Source organism: Galeopterus variegatus, unplaced genomic scaffold (assembly GCF_000696425.1).
Source record: "Galeopterus variegatus unplaced genomic scaffold, G_variegatus-3.0.2 Scaffold5649, whole genome shotgun sequence".
In the NCBI taxonomy this organism is placed as follows: domain Eukaryota; kingdom Metazoa; phylum Chordata; class Mammalia; order Dermoptera; family Cynocephalidae; genus Galeopterus; species Galeopterus variegatus.
In genome coordinates this window covers 98,900-111,836 of record NW_007731760.1, presented here as the reverse complement: position 1 = coordinate 111,836, position 12,937 = coordinate 98,900, and the positions used below count along the sequence as shown (strand labels likewise).

At 36.9% G+C, this 12,937-nt stretch overlaps 1 protein-coding gene across 1 annotated transcript in view; it reads right to left on the bottom strand.

The window, feature by feature from the left end:
- BBOX1 (butyrobetaine (gamma), 2-oxoglutarate dioxygenase (gamma-butyrobetaine hydroxylase) 1) overlaps positions 1–12,937 on the bottom strand; it is a gene marked incomplete at its 3' end in the record, with an annotated part of 56,945 nt that overhangs the window by 33,463 nt on the left and 10,545 nt on the right. The window contains exons 3-4 of the mRNA XM_008589774.1: positions 10,095–10,351; positions 8,701–8,815 (exon numbers count right to left, since the gene is read on the bottom strand). Of these exons, the coding sequence (XP_008587996.1) occupies positions 8,701–8,815; positions 10,095–10,313 (334 nt within the window). The remainder of the gene's footprint in view (positions 1–8,700; positions 8,816–10,094; positions 10,352–12,937) is intronic.

Genomic DNA, 12,937 nt, shown 5'->3' with positions numbered 1-12,937 from the left:
GGGAGCACCGCCGCACTCCCAAGTGGCGCACTGTAGCAGTGCGCCACCGGGCCGGCCCACTAACATCCTTTCATAGCAATAGTTCGCCTTTGAGACACTATCATGTTTTTAATCAGGAATGTAATATAATTATTCTTCATGTAAGGGGAATTGAAGCATAAGATATTATAATGCCATGGTTGTTTCTCCTGTCTACCCAAATGCTCTTTACTGTGCCTCTGCCATGCTCATGGCTCTCTAAATAGGAGAGAAGCAGGAGAGGAAAAGGATCTAGCAGGTTTTGAGCCAAGCACAGAGCTTACAATCTATTCCTTATTCTTCATACCCCAAAGCTGAGAGGCATCACATCTCTTACATATGTACAAGTGAAGCTCAGATCATTTATGAAACTAAGTCAAGGTCACAGAGCAGAGTCAAACCCAGCTCTGCAGACTCCAAAGCCTGTGTTCCTTTCATAATACTACGGTGTGTTGTTTCAGGGGGAAAGAATTTTCTTGATATATTACATATACTCTTTCACTTTTTCTCCTAACACATTCTAACAAAATTCATTTTAAAAAATGTACACTTTTCCACTGTTATATTATAGCCTTGCATATTAGTGTCACTAGTGAAATTATGTCAATTTTCTGGGCTTCTTTTCTTTCCTATATATATTTTCTGGTTTGGCTTAGGGATAAGTATCAATATAGGGTATAATCATTGGTAAAAGGCTTCATAGGGTTGTGAGTAGACCTTTTAGGATGAGTAGGTGAAGTTTGACCAGATACAAAGAATGGAATAAGAGATTCAGGAAGCAGGAAGAGCTTGGATATAAGTAGGAGTCCACATGCTTGTGGAGGGGGCACCACGCTGTGTGATTATTGGAAAGCCCCAGTGAAGACCTTGAACTTTACCCTGCAGACAATGAGGTAAAAGAGCAGAGGGAGAGGAGAGATGATTGTGGGCTTCAGGGGGGTTACCCTGTAGTGTTGTGCAAGCTGGATATGAACAGAGAGGCCACGTTATTCCAGTAATCGAGACATGACATGCTAAAGGCCATGACTAACTTGTTGGCAAGAGGGACAACCCATATAATCTTTCCCCCCATAACCTGTTTAAATATCATTCTTCTCTATGCCAACAGGCAATGTGTTTGGAAACTTGAAAAGCTAATGGGAGACAAAGAGAAAAGAATTTCAATAATAGGATTCCACATTAAAAAACAAACAAAAAAACCTGACATGTTATTCAAGAGGATCAAGGAACCTCTCAGGGCTGCTGTCTCTAGTTATTTACAACCACTTTCAAGGAAACCTTGTGAAGAAAAAGTGAATTAATATGCACAGTGAAACATTGCCCTTCACCCAACATTGCACTACTCAATAAGGTAGGTAGATACTACTATTATCCCTACTGTGCATAAAGATTTTGGGGCATAGAAAGGTTGAGTTAATTCTCAAGATCACAGACCTACCAAGGTCTAGGGCCAGGGGCACTCTTAATTTCACTGCAGTACTGTCCTTTTGATTAAGAGCAAAGTTCTGGATTGAGAAAAATACAGAATTTTAAGAAGAAGGAAATGAGTAAAATTAGAGAATTCATTGAGTGGAGTAGAACTTAAACACTATTTATTTAATTTGCTCAGCTAGAAATTAGGCAAATTAACAGAATGCATAAATAGCAACATCATTTTTTTTAAATCTATTTTTTCTCCTGTAGGGATAGCCCACAGCTATTCCATGGGAACATTTGAAAGTTTGGGTCTGGGATTTAAAAAAAATAAAAATAAGTACGATGAAGATAACCGTCATTCCAAAACTAAGATCTTGTAGTTCTATGTTCTGCCATCTTGAAGAAGCAAAGTGGAACTAGAAGTGAGAGTTAATAGCTGTGAATCAGTTATCCTCTTTTTTCGGTGGTGGGGTCGGGGGAGGGACTGGTGAATCTCCTGATGCATAGACACTAGCAAAACTGGCAGACTAAGTTTATCCCTTATGTGTAGGTTTGGTAAATGTGAAGGCAGCTTATAAAGTAATCCAACTTCGCTTTTTGACATTGCCACACTTTAGACTTTTCTAAATTTATACATTCTAAATTTGCAGTTCAACTGCCAATGTTATAAAACTAATTCTTGGGCTGCAAAAAACAGTAAGCCTAGCTTGTAAAAAATGGAAGCTCATCACTCATTGAGGAAAGCTACTCTATTTTTACCCTGTTTGAAAAAAAAAAGAAATTTACTTTAGCATAACTACAGAAAATTACTTTTCCAAGAGTAAAAAAGTTAGAATATTTTCCTTAATTCTCGATGTGGCAACTATACTGAAAAAAATATAAAAAGAGAATGAACTGTAATAATTCTTCCTTGAAAAAGATTTGCATTAGGTACTCAAAAATATCCTCAAACTTTTTCAAGTCTTTTAAAAAGGCTTCTTAAGGTCTCATTAGTACTAACATTATTTGCCTTATGAAGTTGTAAAATAATAAGGAAGTTATTTTTGAAAAAGAATATATTTAATATATCTCAAGTATATTTTAAAGTAACAGATATAGTGCACAGACTTTACAAAAATTCTACAATGTATCCAATTGTAAAATAGCCTTATTTTTAATATTTATCTCTGAGCACATGGTTATGTCTTCTAGCTGGAAGTATGGGTGGATGTAAGAAAAGGCAAGAAGAAGAGAAGCTTGCTTAGAGTTTACAATTGAAATAAAAAACTTTGCAGATGGCTGTGGGAACAACTTCCAGGTTAACGGCATCTGCTAAGAGTATAGGTCACTGTGGGGCACTTCCCAGGCTCTGAGTCTCCCATCTTGGGCTGACTGACAGAACAAGGGCAGTCCCATCCCATCAAGGGACATTAGACCCTTTAAATATTATGCCTGAGTTTACCAAGTACAATGAAGAAGTTATGTAGGAACAATGAATGATATATAATTCAGAGAAGAATAGGACACATTGAAAGACATCAACATATCACAGAGGAAAAATGAAGCACAGTATACATTCATATACTCACAGGCATTTGAGATAGTTGTATTCATTTTATGAAAACTGAAAATATTTCCCAAAAGTCAATAGGTCCATTTTGCACATGACAAGCAAAACAGTATAAAGACTTGCTTCTTAGCCATGCAAAGCCTTTGGACTATTCTCCCACCTGTGCATTAGCCTATAAACCCAGGCAACCTTAGGGAAAGAGCCTTTATTAGGTCTCTCTTGGGAAGGGAATACATTTGGGAGATGACCTGGTAGTTTAATTGCTCTGAGGCAGCTGTTTGGACAGAGCTGTTCAGAAGCCATTCTGACCTGGCAGCCCTGATTCAGTCGGGACATTCTAAATCAGACTGAAACAAAACAACAACAACAACAAAAATCTTCCAGATCTTTTTTTACTATCACCAAATAACATGTTAAACAAATACCTTCACTCATTCCCTGATGTGCATAGTAGACTCCCACCTCTGGGGGTTCAAAAATGGGTGTGGGATGGGGCAAAAGGCTAAAAGATGGGGGGTAAAACATCACATGGTGTTAGGCATGTTTATCATGTACATTACTTGCTAGTTAAAAAATGCGTGTGATTTTTCTTTTTGGCATGTTTATGTAAAAATGACCTCTGCAGTAAACCAACTCTGTTCTTTGTGCTATAATAAAAATCTTCATCTTCAAGTAAACACATGGTTCTTTGCAAGAAAAGGGAGCTATATTTTTTATTGACACATGCAAGGCAAATATTCTACAGGGTCCTGACAGTTATTTGAGAGTTTTTACTTCCTCATGTGGCATGTGACTTTGAAACAAAGGAGGGAGTTATAGCTATAGACGGAGGTTTATAATCTTGAAACCATCTGAAACTAGTTGAAATTGATTTTATTTCCTCACCTCAAGTTATTTTATAGCTTATCTTGCAGGGTGTAAGCTGAACACATGCAGAGAGAAAGATCCTGCCCTCCAGATGACCTCAGGCAGCAGAGGAACCTGAAAATTCTCCACGGAAGGACTGGATTCAGGCTCAACCAATCAGCCCCTTGCCTGAGTCATATGACCTGACTCTAGCCCAGCCAATCTCCCTTTGTCTTGCCATGTGATTTGAACAGGAGGCAGCCAATCCCCAATCTCTGATCCTTACTGATCCTTCAAGAATCCATCCAGGCCCTGGTTTGAGGAGACAGATTTGAGAACCTTGCCTCCTGTCTCCTTGCTGGTGGACCTTGCAATAAAGCCTTTTCTTCTCTCACAAAATCAGTGCCATGGTATTGGCTTCTGAATGCATAAGGCAGCAAGACCTTGCTCGGTAACAATCTGATTAAGTACATGGTAAAGATGGATTCTGCTGTAAGAGGGGCATATGGAAGTAAGGGAAAATGTTATTTTTTGACTGTGCAAGGTAGTATCTGGATTGCTGAGAAAACTGAGCAGACTGCCTCCATGTGAAAAAAATAATTCTTTAAATTACACCTTTTTAAATCTCAATTTTCAATAGGAAATATTATTAAAGTCAGATATTAATAGAGGGCCGGCCCTGTGGCGCACTCGGGAGAGTGCGGCACTTGGGAGCGCAGCAGTGCTCCTGCTGCGTGTTTGGATCCTATATAAGGATGGCTGGTGCGCTCACTGTCTGAGCGTGGTGCGGGCGACACCAAGCCAAGGGTTGCGATCCTCTTACCAGTCACAAAAAAAAAGACAAAAGAAAAAAAAAGATATTAATAAAAAAATATTTTAGTACCAATTCAAAGAGATAGGAAAAAACAAATATTCATTTATTCTGATATTGAATGTTGATAAAAAGTACAAATATTTAAGTTCTTATATATATATATATATATGTATATATATATATATTTTTTTCCTTTTTGTCTTTTTTCGTGACCAGCAACGGGATCGCAACCCTCGGTGTCGCGCCCACACCTCGCTCAGCCAGTGAGCGGCCGGTCTGTATGTGGGATCCGAACCCTCGGCGGAAGCGCCACCGTGCTTCCCAAGCGGCGCACTGTAGCAGTGCGCCACCGGGCCGGCCCCCTAAGTTCTTATATATAAGATCATACTGTATATTGATTTTTTCCATTTTTAGTCCTGTCAATTATATATTGGGAATTTCGCATCTCACAGTTAGTCACAAAAATGAGTATACAATTATTTCAAGATTTCACATAGAAGCTGAAATACAATTTGCATAAAAAATTCATGTTTCTAATATTCTATTCACTTTCTCAGTTTTTATCCATGTGTTTGGAAATGTTCACAAGCTAGGCCTCCACAGTCAGGTTTTAAGTTGGTAGAGATTAGAGAACAGGGCCAGCAACCTCCTGTGCTACACACGCATGTGTGTCTCCCATATTCTACCCCATCCTCTCTGCCTCTCAAGCTCTCATTGTCTCTAATGGGACTATTTCTAGCCTATGCTTTGATCACTCTGTTCCCAGTTAACACCTCACAGCCACGACCAAGGTCTTTTACAACATAGATCTTATCACTTTACTCTTTTCTGAAAGATAAATACAAACCAAGAACTAAAGAAGCACACTGGAGAAGGGGCAAATACAAAAGAAAAACAAAGTGTAGGAGAGTTCATGAACTTGTAGGCATTTGAGAAATTATATTAATTTGATCAAAATCAGAAAGACACAACACCAAAAATGTAAAATGAATACTAAAAAATTAAGACAATCATTTTAAACATGTAAAAATTTTGAACTCATTTCTCTGTCCTTACAGGAAGAGAACCAGCCTGGGGAACTAATGGGATGGGATACCTGAGCTCTGTGTTAGGAAAACTCTTCCTTGCCTGTGGGTTTAGAACCAAGTAGATTTGGCCTCTTCTTTCTTCTCTGTTGCCTAACAATTTTAACTTCACCAGCATTAAACTAATTGCAGTTCCCTAAACCCATCCCGTTATTTTACGTCTGTGATTTTCTACATGTCTTTTTCTCTGTTGAGAATTTCCTTAATTTCTTTGTCTGACAAACTGGTTGTGTCTTCAAAACCCAGCACAAACATTACCTCAATTTTTCATCTCTTCAAATTCCTTCCTCTATGTCATCATTAACCCTCTATGTGTGGTTTTAATGTACTTAAAATAGTGTATTATATTTATTTGTTTTTGTAGCTACTGTTCCCTCTAGTCTTGATAAATCCTTGAGGACAGAATCCATGTCTTTTTTATCTTGGTATAAGAGTCACCAGCACAAAAATGTTGCCAAATATATGTGCGATCCATGTCTTCTTTCCAGCTGTGACTGTTCTATGAAAGGAGCTTTTTGGCTGATTATCCTTTGTCTTTTCATATTTGAGTTCAATAGCTAGTCCCAGGGGAAGATCAAGGAAAAGTGGTCTGCATCTTGATTCCAGATTTTAAAAAGCCTCTAGACCTCATTCTAAGGAAAGAGCAGAAGAGAAAACATTGCCACTGGGACTAAAAAACAAACTCCTTTCACAAATGTAACTGAGTTTGTTTACATGCTCTGGAGTATAAATGTTTGAAACTATGCAATGACAGTAAAATATGATATCAGATTCTGCAGGCAAAAAGCCATAGGACCAATATTCCAAAAATGGCCCATTAATTTCTTCTTTTATCCATCAGCTGCACAGCTTGAGATTATATTTTAAAAATCCGATCTTGTTTTAAACCATTAAAATATTTTCCAGTGTCTAAATAGCAGCCAATTCTCTTTATACTATTCACGATTGCAGCCTGTCATTGTGACCGGTTTTTTCCACTACTTAACTGAGTATAGTATCATTTCCATTTTGCTACTGCATGATAGAACTAAGAAATGTAAGCTATAAAACTGCTCTCGTCAAGAAATATTAATGGTGGGGGGTGGCCATATCCTTTTACAATGCTTAAAAGCTTAAGCTGTAATAATAAAAAGTTGGCTTTTATTTCCTGAAATAATCAGCAGAAGAACTTGAAGGAAATGAAAATAAAATCCAACAGGATTACAAAATTAGGGCAGAGTTAAGGAAAAATATTTTGAGTAGCAGAAGAAATCTAAAATAAATAAAAAATAATAATACACTCATGATACTGCTATTTGACCCAGACAATTGCTACTAAGTTATATAATTGGAGACTCCTTGAAGAATCTAGCAATGCACTCATTGGAGGAAGGCAAAAAACCAACCAAACAAACAAATAACCACAAAAAACTCTCCTTGTATACTCACCTAGATTCAACCAGCTAGATAAAGGTCCTTGAAGAATCTAGCAATGCACTCATTGGAGGAAGGCAAAAAACCAACCAAACAAACAAAAAACCACAAAAAAACTCTCCTTGTATACTCACCTAGATTCAACCAGCTAGATAAAGATAAAAATGGATTGGTGGTTTAGAAAGAAAGAACTAGATCAAAACCACGTCAGATATCAGAATGGTGAGACTAAAGGAATAGAGGAACCTAATTCTTGACAAGACTGGTCTGTGCTTAAAGAGGAAGAAGACAATATCACATCCGATTACTGAGAACCATGAGAAGAGGTGAAGCTATGTGATTCACATTGATTCATTAGTAACAACCCCACACCTAGTAAACTATTGTAAGTCTAGCATTTAAAACCATGGGGAGCTACTACACATGTCTGAGTATTTCAGATTTGAAAGGTATAAGGGAGTAAGGTAAAATCTGTCTTAGTATATGACCCAGAATCTCCAGGAAAGGTGTTACAAAATTCAACAAGGCTGGTCAGTTGTTTAAGGCACAGCGTCTCATATATCTGGTTAATAATGGAAAGAAAGTTCAGGAAAATTTCCCTTGTTAGTGTGTTTGCAGAATTTAAGTTTCTAATAAATACATAATAATCATCATGTTTTTCAGTTTCCTTCGACCCACATAGTCTCTTGTAACAAATCTTCAAAGTAGAAAATAAACAGCAAACACCTCTCAACCCTCACCAGTGCCTCTGCTTGAGCTCTATTTTGAGTATCTCCTAAAGTTATATTTAAAAAAGAATCTTTCACCTATTTTAAGTATTTATTTTATTTTGTCTCAGCTCAACAATAAAGTCCTCTTTTTCTACTGAATCTATCCTTTGCAGCTTTTCTGGACATTTTTCTAGTCACAGATTTCTCTTAAGACCTGCGTACACTCTCCCCAGACAAGTGTGTCTGGACATGCATGTATATCTGTGTGCACGTGTGTACATGCACACACACATGTTCTTGCACACTCACATGCATAGTCAATGCTGTGCGTACCATTTTATGGGTTCATTGATCACATAGTGTCATCTGTGGATTCCAGCTTATGATTTCCTGCTTTGTTGACTTGTGCTGTTCTGGCCTTAGACTAGACTGTTCAAAAGGGCAAGTCCTCTTCTAGTTCATCCAGCTCCATTGTAATGAACAGTATGGAGCTTTAGATGACAAGGTACAAGTTTGTTTCACTTTTGTCCCTTCCCCTGTGGAATGTCTCTATACTCTTTTTCATCTCTCCCCAAATGATCTTTGCTGGGAACATTTTAAACACTTCACATAAATTATGATAATATTCTGATCAAAGCACAAAGGTTTAATTTGGTTCTAAGCAAATTTCTTACTATAAGATACTTACTATAAAGAATTTTTTTTTTTTTTTTTGGTGGCTGGCTGGTACTGGGATGCAAAATTATATTTTAAAAGACATTGAACACTGGGGGGCCCATAGAGAACAATAAAACAGAGAAAAAATAAATAAATAAAAATAAAAGACATTGAAGGCCTTGTCAGGGTTACCTGGCAAAAACAACTCTCTTTGGAGCTTTGCTCTCGCCTGCTGCGAAAAGCACCTTTTCTTCAGCCAGTCAGCTTCGAATTCACTGTAATGCTCATCCGGCCATGTGATATATACCTTACAACAAAAAAGCAAGTATCATCTATATGTATATTATGTTTCTATCTACTTCAGTTCTTCAGTGTTGCTCTGTTATTGAATGTTATTTGATATAATCAGGGAATCCAAGTATCCTTTTTTTTCCTTCTTTTTTAAAGACATAGAGTAAGCTTAGGCTTTTGGAAAACAAGGAAACTGCAAGCCAAAGGGATACATCTGATGTCGCAGGCCCGTAAATAGCAAGCAAGAAATAGAATCTGGCTATTTTTGTCCTATATCCTCTAATCCTGTGGTCCTCAAACTTTCTGTGATGACTGAAGCTAGATATCAAATAATATTCCTTCCAAAAGTATTAGAAATAATAATGATGAGGAGGACAATAATAATAACAAATATAATACTATTTTGAGTGCTTACTATATAACAAGCACTGGAGACATATCTCATTTAATCCTCATAACAACTCCAGAGAGGAGGTACTACTATTTTTTTGTTTTTTAGGGGAGGAATGCAAGATTAAATAATATTTCTAGGTCATACAGCTAGTAAGCAGTAAAACTCAGGAGTAACATCCTCAAGCTGAGATGAGGATTGGAGAGTGATAGGAATTCCATTAGGGGAGGAATGCAAGATTAAATAATATTTCTAGGTCATACAGCTAGTAAGCAGTAAAACCCAGGAGTAACATCCTCAAGCTGAGATGAGGATTGGAGAGTGATAGGAATTCCGGTAAATCTGGAAGAGAGAAGTAAAGGGTGGAGGCCACATCTGGTTTGTTGCTTTGAGAGCTGCGCTTTTGGGAAGCCCAGAACAAGCCTTGCACATCTACCTATTAGTATGACTAAAACTTATTAGTCAGTACTGTTTTTTGAGTGCTCACTGTATGCCAGGCACTGTTAAACACTTTTACCTATATTCTCAGTGAATCCTCACAACATCTCTATGAGAAAGTGCTGTTTGTATATCTGTTTTACAAATGAATGAACTGAGGCCCAGAAGCATTGCTTTTATTGTAGAAATATTTTGATCCTGTCTTCAAGGTTGCCACTCACTAAAAGAGTAATGAGCAACACTGTAAATTTTATTAAAAACAGAAGTAGTAATAATAATTATAGTAATAATAGTAGCAGAAATTTGCATATATTGATTACACTTAATCTGCACCAAGCACTATACAAACATGGCTTCATATATAGTTATATATACGACCAAATGAAAAATAGTTATTTAAATTGTTGTAGACTAGCCCCTTTATTTAACTTGAGAGAGAAGGGAGAATTCATCTTGAGATAATTACCTTTTTTCTGTCAAAGGTCAAGTCTTCCATACAAATGTTCACATCAAGAGCTTCGATGAGAAGTTTTCGTGCTTTTGCAGAATCCAGGTAGCAATCAGAGCACGGGCAGTTGTCTCTCAGCCATATGGCCGGGTAGAGCGACTCTGCACCGTCATGCCAGAGGACCTGCATCAAGTGAGCCCCGTCCAGTGCTTCTGCCTTTTGGATGGCACAATGCATGTTTCCGGTCTTCAGGGGTAGACCCCGTCAGCTACCTGCTATGACAAATCAGTGTTTAAAGGAATTTCAGGCAGATCAGATCTGAACTTGATCTGTAAGAATATGAACAGTTCAGGTGGACTCTGGCCTCTGCTACTTGCTCAGCTGCCAGTCAGCAGTTTGGCTTATTAACGCTGGGACCTTTGTTCTGGTGTGAATATTTTATATGCTGTAAACAGAAACTCAGTGACTAAAAGTGCATAAGATAAAATTTCTGAGTTGGGATCTAGATGAAAAGAATTCCTTGTTTTTCTCCCAGAAATTTTAGATAGTTCAGAACCAATAATAGGTGCTTTTATAATTTGTTTCCATAAGAGCTTTGGAATTTTTTAAGGGAGTAAAATGTTCCCCAAATTGAAAGTGTGATAATTATACCTGTGCTATTTCAACTGATGCCCAACTGCACATAGCTTTTGGAAAAAAGTGCTTCTATGATACTAAATTAATAAGGTTGTTTTAAGGAAGAAAATATTAATGCAGTTTATTTATCTTAAGGGATACTGCAATTCAGAACGTTGTGCTATTTCTGTTCTGTCATTCATTTTTTCATTTACACAGTATGTTTTCTCACTGAAATATAAAAGTTCCTAGGCTCTGCAAGGAACTTGTTTGGTTTATTTTCTGAGATTTTCTGCTATAATATACATCAGTATAGAGTGCATTGATAGTCTGATTAGTTTATTCTGAACCTTTATGGCGTACTTTTATGTACCTTCATTTTACTTGGGAATACATGGCTTTTTTTAATTAAGAGATCAATCAAATTTGAAGACATGCAATGTTTATAGGAAAGGAAATCTGGTCGAAGAGAGGCAACATGAGCAACTCAGTATTGAGCCTGATTTCATTAATGACTATATAGTTGACATCAAAAATCATGGCAATATTCTACATTTCACTAGCTTTATGTATTATTCTCCAGGACTATTAATTTTTATGTAAAATGTAGACTTTATATGGAAGAAGTAAAACATCTTCACTTCTGTATAATAATCAGTTCATCAGTAGTAGAATATATGACAATGGAAACAAGACTTCATTACCTTGAGATGAAGGGAAGGTAGACACACACACACACACACACACACACACACACACACACGCATAATGAGTGCTTATAAAACCCCTTCTATGTCCCAGGCACTGCAATACACCCTAGGGACTTTATTGACAAGCAAGACAAAATTGCTCCATGTGTTTCTTGAACTTATAGGAAGACTCTATACAACATTAAGATAATTTAAAAAAATACTTTACACAACATTAAAATGAAACAACTTTTACGTGATTGATACTTCCCCAAATCATTAGCTTGCATAATTTAGTCAGGTTATGGAGCAGAGTGAACACAGTGAAGACTGCTTTCTTCATTTAACCTAGACCACACTAGTGTAATCTAGTGACTGAATGGGAGAAATATAATTCATTGGGCTTCACGCATATTGTTGCTTGAGAACGCCCATCTATTTTTTCTTAACAATTTGTATATGACAGGAGAGCACTATTCCTTTAAAAATCATAAAAAAATTAGAATTTAGTTCATACCTGTGTATTTAGTTTGTAAGTTTGAATAAGGGGTTCTATAGGAGTTTTAACATCAGTTTCTCTGTGTCATGGGTAGGACATTTGGTTTTCTTGAGAGGAGAAGGGGCAGGCTGGCATGTTTTCTCACATACACAGTTTCAAAGGATAATTATGATTGCAGTAACTCTGGGATAATATAACTAGATCCTTGAATAATATATTACACGCAAGTCCAAAAAAGAGAAATATAGCAAATTTTTATCTATCTCAGGGGTTGGCAAATACTTTCTGTAAAAGAATAGATAGTATATATTTTAGGGTTTGTAGGATACATAGTCTCTGCTGCATATACTTGACTTATTTTTTTTTAAACCTATACAATATAACAATTATTTTTAGTTGATGGAATGCACAAAAACAGTCTATAGACCATCTCTGGACCAAAGGCAGGAGTTTTCCCATCTTTGATCAAGTTACCGTAGTCATGCTTTCGCTACAGTGGAATATAATCATGCTCAAGTGCGGAAAATAGCTCTCTTTACCCTCCTTATATATAAAGTTAAACTTATTCAAATGTATACTAAATATTTTCTTTGTGCATGCTGCACTAGAAGGTACAAAAATGACCATGAAATTCCAGAACTTAAGGAAAAGTGAGATAATTATGAAAATAAACAAAAATATCAGCCTAGGAACGAAAGGCATTGATAGTTTTCTGAGAGGCTGCAGGACATCTCCTTAGAGAAAATGACTATTTGAGTAAGACTTTAAGGATCTGTGATCAATATTGCTGAGTTTATATTGATGCCACTTTATTTTCTTTCTTCACTAATACAACATTTATTTCTCTGGAGCAAGCATATGACTAGTAAACACAATATAATTATGGCCAATGAAATATATTTAGAAGTTGCTGGATAGGGAAATTTTTAAAAAGTAGGTAGACTTAGCTGCCACATCCTGTTTCCCTCTTTCCCTTCCACTTCTTCCTCTCTGGAAGGTGGATGTGGTGGCAGAGCAGTCATCTTGCAACCATGAGGCTACAAGCAGAAGTATAAAAT